Consider the following 16,796-nt stretch of genomic DNA (forward strand, 5'->3'; position numbering starts at 1 on the left):
CTGCGACACCACGCATTACTTTTCTCTTTCAAAAGTGTTACCGTGGCGACGCTAGACGCCAACAAGCGCACCCCCCCTTCATCTGATTGGTCCATATTTGATAGTTCCCGAAAAGGCACCAAATTTGGCATGCAAACCAGGCCTGGCGATAAATTTGATATTTCATGGTTTGCATTAATGGGCGTGGCAAAATGGCTCAACAGCGCCCCCCGGAAAACTTTGTGCCTCAAGCCCCACAATACGGTTTGACGTACATGCACGAAAATCGCTACACACCTGTATCATGGCACAACTTAAAGAAAAGTCTCTTGGAGCCATGACCGAAACCGAACAGGATGTCGGCCATTTTGAATACATTGTGTCATTTTGGCGAAATTTATGCCATTCCTTCGGCAGTTAATTCAGCCCGAACCGTAACGTGCACCCAGATGTGTTATACATCAAAATGTGCGTCTACATCCTGCGACACCACGCATTACTTTTCTCTTTCAAAAGTGTTACCGTGGCGACGCTAGACGCCAAAAGGCGCGCCCCCCCCTTCATGTGATTGGTCCATATTTGATAGTTCTCCAAAAGTCACCAAATTTTGCATGCAAGCCAGACTTGGTGATAAATTTGATATTTCATGGTTTGCATTAATGGGCGTGGCCTAACGGCTCAACAGCGCCCCCTAGAATACTTTTCTCTGCCATAACTTTTGAATGGTTTGACATAGAGAGTCCTGGGTGGTATCATCAGATTCTTTATGGAGTCCTTGACCTTCATTGGCCTGAATTAGCCCCGCCCCTTCTTCTGATTGGTTGTCCATATTTTCTGCTATAACTTTTGAATGGTTTGACATAGGAAGTCATGGGTGGTATCATGGGACTCTGTAATGTGTTCTTAAGCTTCGTTGGCCTTAATTAGCCCCGCCCCTTCTTCTGATTGGTTGTCCCGATTTTCTGCTATAACTTTTGAATGGTTTGACATAGGAAGTCATGGGTGGTATCATGGGACTCTGTAATGAGTTCTTAAGCTTCGTTGGCCTTAATTAGCCCCGCCCCTTCTTCTGATTGGTTGTCCCGATTTTCTGCTATAACTTTTGAATGGTTTGACATAGAGAGTCGTGGGTGGTGTCATCAGATTCTGTATGGAGTCCTTGACCTTCATTGGCCTGAATTAGCCCCACCCCTTCTTCTGATTGGTTGTCCCTATTTTCTGCTATAACTTTTTAAGGGTTTGACATAGAGAGTCGTGGGTGCTGTCATTTCTGATATGCTTATGGGGGGCGGTGGACGTGAGTGCGAGGGCCCGTTCATCGCTGCTTGCAGCTTTAATTACATTTGTGTTTGGATATGATACAGTTTGTTTAAATTACCCCCAATTTCCAATTAATTCCCATAAATTCCCAATAATTCCCATAATTCCCATGGAAAGTTTCCAATTTGGAATATTTCCAAAATTTCCCAGCTTAACTTCCCATGGAAAGTTTCCGGAAAGTTTCCGGAAATTTACCGGAAATTTTCCACCCCTTTGCAACCCTAGGAATAGGCGTTAAAAATGTTGGACCAGAATGTGTTAAGTTTGGGGCAGAACATGTGTATATAATCTGCTGGTTGACCTTTACAGCGAGGGCATGAAGGGTCAACAGTAGGGAAGATCTGGGCTAGTCTTGCCTTGGTCAGGTGTGCCCTCAAAACTATTTTAAGTTGTATCACGCTGTGCCTGGCGCAAGGGGAAGAGGTATATACTAGGCCAAGTACTGCCTCCCATCGACCGTCTGTCATTTCCTCACCAAGGTCGTTCTCCCAAAGTCTCTTAACATCCTGCAGAGAATGAGGGGTGATGTCACAAATAGCGTTATAGAGAGCAGAGATTAGAGCCTTGCGGGAAGGGGAAAATGACAGAATATTATCAATTGTGTTGTTTGCTGGAAGATTTGGAAAGGAAGTGATATTTTTCTGAACAAAATGTTTAATTTGTAGGAATCTAAAGAAGTGGGATTTTGGAAGATCAAACAGTTGCGAGAGTTGCGCGAAAGATCCAAACTTGCCATCCACAAACAGATGAGAAATAGACTTAATGCCCTTTGTGGACCAAATACCGAAGGTAGAATCAGAGAGAGAGGGTTGGAAGTTATAATTGTTTTTAATGGGGGAATGCACTGAAGTTGTTTGCAATTTAAAATGTCTTCTGAACTGTGACCAAATTCTGATTGAGTGACAGCCCACAGGGTTAGCGCAAAACTGGGTAAGAGTGGGGGGTGATGGGGCACATAGTATGGAACCTAGATCAAGTGAACTATAAGCGTATTCCATTCTCACCCAGACCTCACGCACACACTCCCATCCAGTGCAACATTGCTTTAATATTACATGCCCAATAGTAATAAATAAAGTTAGGTTGGGCTAGGCCAGCAAGCTTTTTAGGTCGTTGGAGAGCACTTCTTTTAATTCTGTGTGGTTTACCGTTCCAAATAAACGATGATATGTTCCTTTCTAATGAGTTAAAGAATGTCTTCTTAATCAAGATCGGGATGTTCTGAAAAAGGTAAAGAAATGTAGGTTGTATAACCATTTTAATCAGATTAATTCGGCCAGCTATGGACAGTGGGAGGTTCATCCATCTAACCATGTCTTTTTTACATTTTCCAAACAAAATACCAAAATTCTTTGTAAAGAGGGACGAAAAAGCAGGAGTGATCTGGACCCCAAAATATGTAAAGCCCTTACTAACAATTTTAAATGAGAAATGTGATTCCGGGATTAGAGTGGCCGCTTGATTGAGAGGGAACATTTCGCTTTTTTCAAAATTGATTTTATAGCCTGAGATTTTTCCGAATTGAGTTAGAATGTTGAGAATGGTAAGAACGGATTTCAATGGGTCTGTAACATATAAAAGAATGTCGTCTGCATATAAAGATATTTTGTTTGTTAGGCCACCTCGCTCTATACCCTGGAAGTCCTTGGATTGCCTAAGAGCAATGGCCAGAGACTCAATGGCAATGGCAAACAGCAAAGGTGACAGACTGCAGCCCTGGCAAGTGCCTCTGCCAAGGGAGAAATGCTCCAATTGCTGTCCATTAGTAATTACTGTGGCTAGAGGATGAGAATAGAGGAGTTTTATCCAAGAAACAAAAGAATCACTGAAACCAAATTTTTTTAAAGTTGCAAATAAATACTGCCATTCCACTCGGTCAAACGCTTTTTCAGCGTCAAGTGATATGACCATTTCAGGGAAGTGGGACGCAGGGGAATAAACAATATTGAAATATTGCAAACTTTTTTGTCATTTTTATTTCATTTTAAATTTTGTAAAAGCTATTTTGATGTTTGTCTTATTTTTATTATTTTTTTTGTGATGACCGAAAAACAAACTGAGACCGATCCACAAATGCACACACCGATCCACAAATGCACACACCGATCCACAGATGCACAGACCGATCCACAAATGCACAGGCCAAAATTCACAAATGCACAGGCCAAAATTCACAAATGCACTGTTCTAGCTCCATACGCCGGCGCCCCCTGGTGGTCGAACCCGGAGCTGATCCATCTCTCTCTCCTCAGCTCTCCAGGGTGATCACCTTGTGCGCCTACCGGGACGTTAGCGGCATGTTCACCACGGAGAACCGGGTCAGCTGCTGCACCAGAGAAGACTCGCTCAGCCGGAACCCATCGGAGGTGGAGACGGTGATCCAGGAGCTCAGGTGAGGAGTTGGGGCCCGACCCGGGGCTGAGATGGTACTGTCCCGGTTACACCAGGCTGCTGCTACTACAGCTGATAAAGGATTGATAGTTGTCTGGTGACATTAATTACACCAGGAACAGTCTGTAAATGACTGTTATTCTATTGATGACATCATTCATGTTCAACAGCAACACCATGGATGACGAGGAGGAGATGCTCTACGGAGACTCCAATGCTAACTAGAGCTTAACTAACACTAACTAGAGCTTTATTAACACTAACTAGAGGTTAAGAGGTTAACTAGCACTAACTAGTCTCCGTGTTCAACAGCAACACCATGGACGACGAGGAGGAGATGCTCTACGGAGACTCCAACGCTAACGCTGGACCTGCTAAAGATGAACCTGGTTCTGGTTCCGGGACCGAGGGAAGTCCCGGGAAGACGGAGCCGAGTCACTGGTGTGTGATCTGCAGGGAGAACGGAGTCATGGAGGTGAATAAAGATCTATCTATCTATCTATCTATCTATCTATCTATCTATCTATCTATCTATCTATCTATCTATCTATCTATCTATCTATCTATCTATCTATCTATCTATCTATCTATCTATCTATCTATCTATCTATCTATCTATCTATCTATCTATCTGCTCTACATTACTCTGTTCTATGCTCTCGTCCTCACACGGGGCACCATGTATGTTTTGCTCAAAGGGCTGGTTCAGTTATGATATCCTGATTTAAGGTTCTGCGTTAAACCAACGTAGAACCGACGGGAATATCTTTCTTTCTTTCTTTCTTCCTTCCATAAATCAGTTTTACACAAAAACATCATCAACAGGAATTTATCATTTTTATCGTGAGATACAAATTCTTACCGTGGGGAATTTTTTTGACGGTTTATCGTGAACGGTAAAATATCACTCATTCCTGCCTCTCGTTTCCAGGTGTACCAGCTGACATGTCTCTCCTCTCTGATTGGTCAGATCTACGTCTCTCATATCTGTCCTCTCATCTCCAGGTGTACCAGCTGCCGGACTGGCGCCTGGTGTTCCTGGTGAAGAACTTCCCGGTGGGCCAGAGGGTTCTGGTGGACTCGTCGTCGGGTCAGTCGGCCTCCCAGGGCGGGGACTCTAAGAAGGAGGAGCTGACCCGGCAGGGAGAGATCCCTCTGGTGAAGGAGGTGGTTCTGGTGTCGCTGGGACACAACCGGACCCGCCCCTACCTGCTGGTGAGTTCCTGCTGCCAGGAACCGAGAACCTGGAACCTGCTCAGGAACCAGGAACCTGCTTAGGAACCAGGAACCTGCTCAGGAACTGAACCTTGTCTCGTCTCCAGGTCCACGTGGAGCACGAACTCCTGATCTACGAAGCTTTCACCTACGACCAGCAGCAGCCGCAGAACAACCTGAAAGTCCGATTCAAGAAGGTAGGAACTACGAGGGAGACCCCCGTTACACCTCCAGGTGTTTAACAGGAGTCTCCTTGTTCCTAAATCAACATACATAAATTAACAATTTAGGAAAGACACAAAGACTGTTAGAAATTATTTTTCAGGCCTTCTGCGCAGAAGGGAAGCAAAGTCGGAGCCCTGCAGAGCAACATGGCTCTCTGGCTCTCGACGAAATGCTTGTTTGCTCCTCCTTTGCATCACGCTTTTATTTGAAAATGGGAAACAGGAAATGACCATATACGGACTGTCAGTGTATAGATAATGGACAATGGACGAAAACAGATGGTCACACATGTGACTTTTCAGTTAAAGAGGCTTGGTATTGTGAGGGACCAAGCAGTAAGACGGCAAAACACCAGGTGTGTAAAGTAAAGGCTTGGAGTTTATTTTACAAAATAACTTTAACTAACAAAATAAACCTCCAAAGTACAAACATAGGAAACCAACTTCTGAAAAATAGGATCCTTTAAACCAAAATGAGGTCAACAGAAACAAAGAGTAACTTAGAATGAACTCAACATAACTGACCTGCCATTAGACACAAAGGGGGGGTTTATATACAGACAGGCTAGACTACAAAGACACAAAAGGGGGGCAGGAATAAACAATTAACGCCATACCATAAATTAACACTAATAACAATAAAGATTGAAATAACTAAATTATTTTCAACTAAAATTATTGTTATTTAACAAAACCAAAACAAACCAAAAAGTCAAATAGAATAAATTAATCTGGATCATTGCTGGTAGAGTCCCCCCTCTGGCACACTCAGTTGGCTTCTTCCACTTCCTGCTCCAGGATAAAAGGCCAACTCAAGCAGCGTCGCCCCCTTTTGCCAGGGGAGGACTCTCCAGATCCATGTCAGGAACAAAAAGTAAAAGCACTCAAATTAGAAACTAACTGTCAAATAATAAAATGTGTGCCATGTGAAAACAAAAGACTATGTGTACTGTCATTACTTGAAATGTTTGCATGTTAATAGTGAAACACAAACAAAACTACAAAGAAAATGACAACCATTTTGGTGTGGTGCGACCTCCACAGTATGAAGAAACAAACAGACATCTTTAAAAGCAGCGGGTCACATAGGGTCGATGGTAGGGCTGCACGATTAATCGTTAAAAAAATCGCGATCTCGATTCATGCTTGAACGCAATCTCATTTCCAAATGACGACAATTTAAATTTTTTTTTTTTTTTTTTTTTTTTTAAAGATGGCTGCATAAAAAAAGGACTAGGCCTATGTTCTAGGTTGTTGTAGTCCTGTCATGGTCAACCATCATGTTGTCATGTTTGTTATATTTTGTTAATGATTGTGGATTACATTTGGAGAAACATCTACCTTTCTCATCACCTGACACATATTGCACATAAATATTGTTAAAATTGTTATTGTTAAAATTATTTAAAGACAAGAGAGATGTTTATTGTTTTTATGTTCAATGTCAGCTGTTACAGCAAAAAGCAGCCAGAGGAATAATTTGTTGCCTCAGAACTACAGGATCTGTTACAAGTCCCCTTTCTGAAAGGGTGTTCAACTCAGGGAGGAACAAATATTGTTCAAAATTGTTATTATTGTTTAAATTATTCAAAGGTTTGTGTAAAGAAGACAAGAGATGTTTATTGTTATTATATTTTTGTTCAGCTGTTGCAAAGTTAAAGTAATAAGTGCAATACATTTTATATTGGAAAAAAATCGTGAGAGAATCGTGATCTCAATTCTAAACAAAAAAATCGTGATTCTCATTTTGTCCAGAATCGTGCAGCCCTAGTCGTTGGGGCCCCTTCCTGAAAACAGGAAGTCTTGGACAGATGTGTCCAACTGTTAACAGAGCAGACGACCCCCCCGAGTACCCCCAGGGAGTGGCCTGTCCTGTGACTTCTGTTAACAGTGATAAGGATGTGAAAAACCCAGCAGTCACTTCTCTGAGCTGACCTAATTAAACCTAATTAAGCCTATTCTGATAGTTTAATTGTTTCATAAGGACAAATTAGTCGAAAAGGTTGATTAACCTTACACTCCTCCTCCCCTCAGGTTCCCCACAACATCAACTTCAGGGAGAAGAAGACGAAGCTGAAGAAGGACAAGAAGGGCGAAGGCGGCGAGGACTCGGGGGTCAGAGGTCGCATCGCCAGGTTCCGCTACTTCGAGGACATTTCCGGCTACTCGGGGGTAAGACGCGTCTCTGAAGGTTGTATCTCTGTCCCAGCACCGTGCTCACCGCTTCTCCTCGTCCTCCAGGTCTTCATCTGCGGCCCGTCGCCACACTGGATGCTAATCACCTCCCGCGGCGCCATGAGGCTCCACCCCATGACCATCGACGGCCCCATCGAGTCCTTCTCCCCCTTCCACAACATCAACTGCCCCAAGGGCTTCCTCTACTTCAATAAACAGGTATTAAAATAATACTAAACCTAAATCTGCCCCAAGGGTTTCCTCTACTTCAATAAACAGGTATTAAAATAATACTAAACCTAAATCTGCCCCAAGGGTTTCCTCTACTTCAATAAACAGGTATTAAAATACCGTATTGGCCCGAATATAAGACGACCCTGATTGTAAGACGACCCCCTTTTTCAAGACTCAAATTTGAAAAAAGACTTTTTAAACACCAAATTAAATTTTTATACAGAAAATAATTACAGAACATCTTAAACAAATGATTATAACAATATATTCGAGAGAAAAAGCATGTTATTTTGCCTCATTCAAATCATGATCTTGAAGTTTGCATCATAACGCCTTCGACCCACTTTTCTCCAGATTGTCGCTACATTTCTCATTTTCTGTTATCTCTTCTGTTATTTTCTTTTCTTTTCTTTCTTACCGCTATTTTTTATTTTTCTTATTCATGCTACTGCTATTTTTATTTTTCTTCTTGGTGACAGGGGTTTGCTTTGGCCTGGGGAGTAAATTTCAGCATTCGCTTTAAAGATATCTGGCGCCATCTAGCGGTGTAACTGGGTATAACGTCTAGACCCCGAATGTAAGACGACCCTCACTTTTTCAGTCTTATTTCAATGCAAAAAACACTGTCTTATATTCGGGACAATACGGTAATACTAAACCTAAATCTGCCCCAAGGGCTTCCTCTACTTCAATAAACAGGTATTAAAATCTGCCCTTCTTCTGATATGAATGTTTCATGTACCGTAATACCGGTGAGTTTGTACAGTAGCTACACAACGTTGGGAACGTAGCGCCGCTGGACACTGTTTGTGAGGGGACTGTTTAGCAGCAGTGATGCTCCGATTGTTCAGTAATGGCAAAAAAACACTTTCGGTGTTCGGCGGAACAAGTGAGAAAAAAAAACAACAATTAATAACGGCGTTGTAAAATAAGGAAATAGACTGGCCGCACTAACCCCATAAGAATTTTACCAACATTCACCAGGAGGTGGAACCAAAACAACAGAATGCTGGAAATTAAAACATGTTCAGTTTTTTATGTTCAATAAATATTTTCTACCTTGTAATTTTGTAAAAGATCAGTCAGACACTTAAAGTCTTTAAGTGTTGTCTAACTGATTCTCTCACTTCATTAGAATCATAAGTGCCGGCCATGCAAACCTGTATTTATACTAATGTGGACATTAATGTTTTTCTACAATATTTCCTCCTCATGACAGTAAAATAGAACATTCTAAGCCAATTTACTGCAGCAATTCCTTTCCAAATCGTTAGAAAATGTGGTTAAAGGGAAAGTTCGGTTTTTTACAACCTGGACCTTATTTCTGGCATTTTTTATGGTCGTATAATCACCCAGGCAAGTTTGGTGTCATTTGGAGTCCTTCGGAAGATATTGGGGTTTTTTGCGAGCCGCTTCTCCATATAACGGTAGTGAACGGGGCACAGCGGGACACAGACGATGGTTTCCTCTACTTCAACAGCAGGTATTCTGGGCGTCTACACGCCGTTAGGAACTTAAATCTGCAGGTTACGTCCAGCTGCAGAACTTCAGAGATCATTAAATCGTCCTGGGAGACTTTGGGTTGGGGTTGGGTGGACCCCAGAAGAATGAATGTGGTTCCTGAGTCGTTCCTGTTCTCCCCCCCAGGGGGAGCTGAGGATCAGTATCCCCCCCCCCTACCTGGTTCTGGGTTCTGAGAACCAAGAACCTTCGCCCAGAGTGCAGACAGTTCTGGGAGGTGGATCCTCAGGTGTTTGTGAGAGAGGGGGAGGGTTGAGTTGGGTGCAGAGCGTCATGTTTACATTCCTCCAGGGAGATTGTGACGAAGAGGCCTGCCAAGCCGCTCCATCAAGGCCAAATCAAATCAACAATTTGCAGGCAGCTCAGTAATTTTCCGTCTGCGTTTTCAGTCTTCTGGTTCCTCAATAAACTCCGATCAGACGAACTAGTGATCAATCAATTCCGGCCAAGCTGAACTCCCAGCTTCTCCATGTTGTTATCCATCTTGTTAATGAGCTCAAAGACCCCCGCCAGCCTGCGGTTCTGCTCGAGAATCTCATCCAGCTTACGGGCCTGCTCCCCCAGCGTAAAAGTCAGAGCGCTGATCGCTTTGCTTGATCCATCTGCCACGTCCGGCAGCCTGGAAAAGTGACTAAAGGAGGCCGCCGACGACTTACGCATTTGTCGATACATCAGGAAACCACCTCCTCCGATCAAGGAGATAATCAGGAGAAATCCTGCCATCATAAATCTGTTTCTGGTTCGGGTTCTGGTTTCTGATTGGTTTGTTCTCCCCCCACCACTAGGGGGAGCTGAGGATCTCTGTCTTCCCCACCTACCTGGTTGGGGTTAGGGTTAGGGTTCTGGTTTCTGATTGGTTCCTTCTCCCACCACCAGGGGGAGCTGAGGATCTCCGTCCTCACCCCCTACCTGGTTGGGGTTAGGGTTAGGGTTCTGGTTTCTGATTGGTTTCTTCTCTCACCACCAGGGGGAGCTGAGGATCTCCGTCCTCCCCACCTACCTGTCCTACGACGCCCCCTGGCCCGTGAGGAAGATCCCGCTCCGCTGCACCGTCCACTACGTCTCCTACCACGTGGAGTCCAAGGTGAGTCACTTCTCCACCGTCCAGGAGACGTATTTAAACAGTTTCTTTTATGTGAACAGTTTCTTTTCTGTGAACACGGCAGAGTTAGGGCTGGGGATCGATTAGCTACCTTATGAAAAGCGCGTTTTTTGCGCGAAGGGGTCAAAGTGTGAGTATTTGACACTGCACAAAAAATAATAATGCATGAAAATCAATGTTGCTACTCATCATTGACATATCCCAGGCTGTAATAACCCAAAACAAAAAAATCTACTTTGCATGTAGTATATTGAAAATAATTCAATTTTTCTGTTTTTTTCATCTAAAAACATGGTGGCATCGTGACAAAAACCTGGCATTTAAAGGGTTAAATCTTTAAAAAATCATGAATATTTGATATCAATACTTAGGTCACAGTGAAAGAAATTAGCTCAATTAAAGTGGAATATAATATTAATGTATAATATGTTTTATAGCTACCTTATGAAAAGCATGTTTTTTGCGCGAAGGGGTCAAAGTGTAACAATTATTCTAGGTGTCCCGGAGGGTTAATACTAGTATTATATTGAGATTCAACAGCAAGTATTGCAGCTAATGATGCTGTGAGGACCAATCAGCTCCCAGAATGCTGATAGAACTGTATATATGATATATATATATATATATATATCTATAACTATAACTGCTTTCAGAAACATCGTGAATCAGAATTACCAAACAGATCCAGGGAGGAAACAGAGGACGAAAGAAAAATTGCTTTTATTTTGTCCCCATTTATGAGAATTTGGTTTTTAACATTTATGCAAATGTAACCCCAAGACAGAATATAAAGCAAAGAAATATAGACAATTTATGCAATTATAACTGAAAACTTTAATGTTTTCATACCTTTAAACATATTTAAAGGCAAAAACATGGCACCAGTTATTCTCGTGTCCAACAAAATATTCCTTTTTTGGGGATAAACAAAAAAATAACCAAAAGTTGTAATGACAGAAAAAAAAAAAAAAATGTTTTAAGATATTTTTATCCCGGTTTTTTCCCATTTTTACCTACCCGTGCTCCTACCTAAGTGACAGTCCTGTGCATTTCCATCCTCTACCAACCCCGGGAGTTCCTGCACTGAGCTCAGGTCTCCTTCTTAACCTGAGGAGCAGCAGCATCTTTTCACCAGACAGGGTGGGGTTTCTCCGGCCGAACGTAGCGCGTGGAAGGATCACGTTATTCCGGCCGGATCCTCCCCACCCCATCTGTTCCCCGGTTGGCCAGAGGGGGCAGTATAGCCCAGGACTGTTGCATGTTTTTGTGAGGGTAGAGAACATTAACTACCCAAGGGAACACGGGGAGAACATGCAAACTCCACACAGAAAGATCCTTTCTCTAACCCACCCAGGGTGTGGGTGCTGAAGTCATGGAGGAACTAACACGCACTTCAGCACCCACAGCGTCCCCCGGCGGGAATCAAACCCAGGACCTTCTTGCTGTGAGACCGCTGCACTACCAGCTGCACCGTGCCCCAAAAAAAAAAAAAAAAAAAAAAAATTAAATCGATCTTTAGGAATTAATATGGGAATCGATTTAAAATCGGAGAATCGATGTTTTCAACACAGGCCTAAGCAGAGTTAACGGCTAATGTGAACAGTTTCTTTTATGTGAACAGAGTTTACGGTTTAATGTTTGATTCCAGGTTTACGCCGTCTGCACCAGCGTGAAGGAGCCGTGCACTCGGATCCCCCGCATGACCGGAGAGGAGAAGGAGTTCGAGACCATCGAGAGAGGTTAGAGGTCACGCTGGTCCCCCATCATAATACTTACCTGTAGAGGTCAGAGGTCACGCTGGTCATGCGTGCGTTTTTGCGTGCGTTCGTGCGTTTTTTGGTGCGTTCGTGCGTTTTTGTGTGCGTTCGTGCGTTGGTGCATTTTTTTGTGTGTTTTTGAGTGCGTGCGTTCGTTTTGCGTGCGTTCGTACATTTTTTCATGCGTTCGTGCGTTTTTTCGTGCATTTTTGCGTTCGTGCGTTCGTTTTTTGTGCGTTCGTTTTGCGTGCGTTTTTTGCGTTTTTTCGTGCGTTTTTTGTGCGTTTTTGTGTGCGTTTGTGTGTTAGTGCATTTTTTTGTGCGTTTTTGAGTGCGTGCGTTCGTTTTGCGTGCGTTCGTACATTTTTTCGTGCGTTTTTTCGTGCATTTTGCGTTCGTGCGTTTGTTTTTTGTGCGTTTGTTTTGCGTGCGTTTTTTGCGTTTTTTCGTGCGTTTTTTCGTGCATTTTTGCGTTTGTGCGTTTGTTTTTTGTGCGTTTGTTTTGCGTGCGTTTTTTGCGTTTTTTCGTGCGTTTTTTCGTGCATTTTTGCGTTCGTGCGTTCGTTTTTTGTGCGTTCGTTTTGCGTGCGTTTGTGCGTTTTTTTGCGTTTTTTCGTGCGTTCGTGCGTTTTTCTGACCTGTAGAGGTCAGAGGTCATCTGTGATATATTGAGCGTAAACCACAGCCTGGCGGGATGTATTGCTTAAATATTAGTATTTAATTAATATAATATAAAACTCTCCCACTCTGTTAAAAACGTCATGTGTTCATCTTGATATTTTCCTGCAGACGATCGTTACATCAACCCTCAGCAGGAGAAGTTCTCCATCCAGCTCATCTCCCCGGTGAGCTGGGAGGCCATTCCTAACGCCCGGTAAGACATTCACCCTCTCATTCTGAGTTCCTAACGCCCGGTAAGACATTCACCCTCTCATTCTGAGTTCCTAACGCCCGGTAAGACATTCACCCTCTCATTCTGAGTTCCTAACGCCCGGTAAGACCCTCACCCTCTCATTCTGAGTGATTGTGTCGTAACCTGAGGTTCTGGTTCTCTGTTTTGGGAGAAATCTCTGGTTCGAGAGCGGTCGGCTGTGCAAAAATGAATCAGACACACACTTGCTTTCGCTATAATGAAAACATTTATTAAAGGCAGTGCAAACAAAAGACTCACACACAACTGCCCTTTGCTAGGATAACTCTGTGTCAAGTTATCCCCCCGCAAATGACAGAGCAACATACAATTACACAAGGGGCTAGGCCTGAACTCTTACCTTAACACAGAGGACTGGGAGAGCCGGACAGTCCAGGCAGAGGCAGCCATCAACCCTAGCTCAGCGTCCGTGCACTAGACCCACAGCAGACTCTCACTGAACTTCCGGCTCTCCCGTCTTTATACCTTTCTCGCGGAGGGGGTTGCCCCTTCAACCCCCGCCTGCCAGTTCTCACGCTAAGGCCTTGCCCACACGGGACTGAGCTTCCCGTGTGGGCCAAGCGCCTCTCTCACGGTTACAATAAACAACAGGTGCTTGTAGCGGAGCCAGGGGGGGAGGGGGGGGCGAAGGGTCGGGCGCCCCAGGGCCCACAAGCTCATAGGCCTCACTGATAGGGCCCCGTTTTGTGTGATACGTTCATATATAATCGTAAATTGTAGGCTATAATTACGATAAAATGTGCATTGTGCGGCCAGTGTAGCTTTACAACTGTCCTGAATGCATCAGGGCCATGAGCCAACGCTGATTGGTTCCGCGTTAAATTGACGCAGAGCATACGCCGTAGGGTACAGCGTAGCCTACGGCGTATGGTACGCGGAAACGCGCAACGTACGTGCGCATCGCCGCGTATCCTACGCCGTAGGCGCCGCGTTGGTGTAACGCGGAACCATAAATCAGCCTTTACAGTTAATTTGCCGACTTGGCAAATTTGCGGCCATGAAGGAGATGAGCGCTAAACTTTAAAAGAGGACTAAGCATGTACAAAGTTTTATGGAAGAGTTAACTACCATTGGTGAGTCAGTGTAACCTTCATAAATAATGTCTTTATCAGAATGTTGTGTAGCTTTGACCACCTGCCTATTTTAATGAGCTTTGTGTTGTTTTCAACTAGACCGTGTGTGTGTGTGTGTGTGTGTGTGTGTGTGTGTGTGTGTGTGTGTGTGTGTGTGTGTGTGTGTGTGTGTGTGTGTGTGTGTGTGTGTGTGTGTGTGTGTGTGTGTGTGTGTGTGAGACATTACTCTGCTTTCTGCAGCATAGGCCTATAGGCTTGGCTCAATAAAAGTGAGAATAAATGTAGTTTGATGGGTAGGATGATGTTGTTGAACGGCCCATGGAGAATGCTCCGCCCCGTCTGTACTGAGACCCGCGCTCCACCACTGACAGGTGCATAGCTGATATGACTGTTTTGAGAATGACGGACATTTCAGGTCACAAAACTTTATTTTTTCTTCCTTCATTCCCTAACCCGGTTCTGGTTGTGTTCCCTAACCCTAACCCGGTGCAGGTTCTGTTCCCTAACCCGGTTCTGGTTGTGTTCCCTAACCCGGTTCTGGTTGTGTTCCCTAACCCTAACCCGGTGCAGGTTCTGTTCCCTAACCCTAACCCGGTTCTGGTTGTGTTCCCTAACCCTAACCCGGTGCAGGTTCTGTTCCCTAACCCGGTTCTGGTTGTGTTCCCTAGCATGGACCTGGAGGAGTGGGAACACGTCACCTGCATGAAGACGGTGGCTCTGCGGAGCCAGGAGACGGTGTCGGGCCTGAAGGGCTACATCGCTGCAGGAACCTGCGTCATGCAGGGGGAGGAGGTCACCTGCAGGGGGAGGGTGAGTAGAACCAGAACCAGAACCAGGACCTGGGTCATGCAGGGGGAGGAGGTCACCTGCAGGGGGAGGGTGAGTAGAACCAGAACCAGAACCAGGACCAGGACCTGGGTCATGCAGGGGGAGGAGGTCACCTGCAGGGGGAGGGTGAGTAGAACCAGAACCAGAACCAGGACCTGGGTCATGCAGGGGGAGGAGGTCACCTGCAGGGGGAGGGTGAGTAGAACCAGAACCAGAACCAGGACCTGGGTCATGCAGGGGGAGGAGGTCACCTGCAGGGGGAGGGTGAGTCAGAACCAGAACCAGGACCTGGGTCATGCAGGGGGAGGAGGTCACCTGCAGGGGGAGGGTGAGTAGAACCAGAACCAGAACCAGGCACGCAAAAACGCACGAACGCACGAAAAAACGCAGGCAAGACGCACACAAAGCGAACGCGCGCACGGAAAAAACGCAGGAAAAAACGCACGCAAAACGCACAAAAAAACGCACAAAAAAACGCACGCAAAACGAACGCACGCACGAAAAAACGCAATGGAATAGAAACAGTCCTGGAGTAGAACCACTAGGATTCAGATCTCTGAGCCTCTAAATCTAGATCTAAACTGCTTCTATCCTGGTCATAAACGTCCTCCAGAGTTCATCTCTGAACTGGACCTGGTTCCCTCTGAACTTCCTGATGATCCACTGATCCTACTGGGAAACATGAATATAGCAGACTTGAATTAGCTGTAGAAATTGGCGAGCCAGCCAGGAGGATAATCAGTCTTTTTTTTCTTATTTTCAAAATGATCAAAATCACAACTATATTTAAAAATTATTATTTAACATTTAATTATTCATAAACAAGCTAAATAAAATAAAAAGTACATGTTCCTATTACAAGTGGTCCGTTTTTTCTCTTTACTATCTTATCATTAAATCATTAAAAATCAATAGTGCAATTAAACAATTAAAACAATCCAGTTTAAAAAATACACACAACATACACTGTCACATATTAAAATATACATGTCTGTTTTCATACTCAAAACGACGGCTAAAATGCCACAACAGCTGTAACTGTTTTTTTTTTAATCATTTAACCATCATTTAGCTGTTCTAAAGCTAAACTAACGATCTTTTCTTCCCTTATCACATTAAAACAAAGTTATCTCTTATCGCTCACCAAGGTTTCTTTGGTTTTGAAAACAGACATAACAGGAGGGTTTTCTGTTCCAGGGTTTGTTTTTACTTTCTTGTTCATTGATCTCTTTTGATATTTATCTAAATCAATCAGCTGTTTTTCAGCTGCTGCTCAGACGTCACTCAGAACGTGCTGCATGAACTGTCATGACCTTTTCTGATTAAAATACTTTTTTTTTAAACCAATAATTTATTATTTCAATCTTCTTCACATAGCTGCCAATCACGCTAAGTGAAATAAATAAATAAGATTAAAAAATGATTGTCTTTGGTAACCCGGGGTTACATGAACAGTGAGTTTCTGGCCTCATTTTCTTTTTTTGAGATTCATAGTTTTATTATCATTTTTCATCAAGACAAACAGCAAGGATCAACATCACACTAACAGAAAGAGCAACCCCTTAGGAAATTACATCAGCTCAATTCTAAATCCAATGAAAGATAGAATGAAGAAAGATTATAATTAAGTTAGGAATATGTGAAAACAAACAAAAAAAATAAAAATGAAACAGATTAAAAAAAAATAAAAATAAAAAAAAATAAAAAGATAATAAAATAAAATAATAATTAAATAACATTGAGATGGTTAACATATATGGCAATGGTACACAAGGTTATGTATGAATTGGAGTCCTGTCTAATCTATCAATATGAGTTATCCACTTTCTGGCCTCATTTTCAATCTTACTGGTCCAGACTCCAACACACAAAGCTGGTCACATCCTGGACCTGGTTCTGACCAGAAACTGTCCTGGTCCAGGTCCTGGTCCAGGACCAGGACCAGGACCAGGACCAGGACCTGGTCCTGGTCCTGGTCCTGGTCCTGGTCCAGACTCCAACACACAAAGCTGGTCACATCCTGGACCTAGTTCTGACCAGAAACTG

At 43.7% G+C, this 16,796-nt stretch overlaps 1 protein-coding gene across 1 annotated transcript in view; it reads left to right on the forward strand.

The window, feature by feature from the left end:
• The first annotated feature begins 2,962 nt into the window (after positions 1-2,962).
• LOC133460974 (cleavage and polyadenylation specificity factor subunit 1-like) overlaps positions 2,963-16,796 on the forward strand; it is a 38,148-nt gene continuing 24,314 nt past the window's right edge. The window contains exons 1-11 of the mRNA XM_061741684.1: positions 2,963-2,999; positions 3,529-3,691; positions 4,003-4,165; positions 4,696-4,905; positions 5,013-5,102; positions 7,164-7,301; positions 7,371-7,523; positions 10,027-10,143; positions 11,810-11,900; positions 12,708-12,792; positions 14,591-14,732. Of these exons, the coding sequence (XP_061597668.1) occupies positions 2,963-2,999; positions 3,529-3,691; positions 4,003-4,165; positions 4,696-4,905; positions 5,013-5,102; positions 7,164-7,301; positions 7,371-7,523; positions 10,027-10,143; positions 11,810-11,900; positions 12,708-12,792; positions 14,591-14,732 (1,389 nt within the window). The remainder of the gene's footprint in view (positions 3,000-3,528; positions 3,692-4,002; positions 4,166-4,695; positions 4,906-5,012; positions 5,103-7,163; positions 7,302-7,370; positions 7,524-10,026; positions 10,144-11,809; positions 11,901-12,707; positions 12,793-14,590; positions 14,733-16,796) is intronic.

Source organism: Cololabis saira, chromosome 15 (genome assembly GCF_033807715.1).
Source record: "Cololabis saira isolate AMF1-May2022 chromosome 15, fColSai1.1, whole genome shotgun sequence".
NCBI lineage: Eukaryota > Metazoa > Chordata > Actinopteri > Beloniformes > Belonidae > Cololabis > Cololabis saira.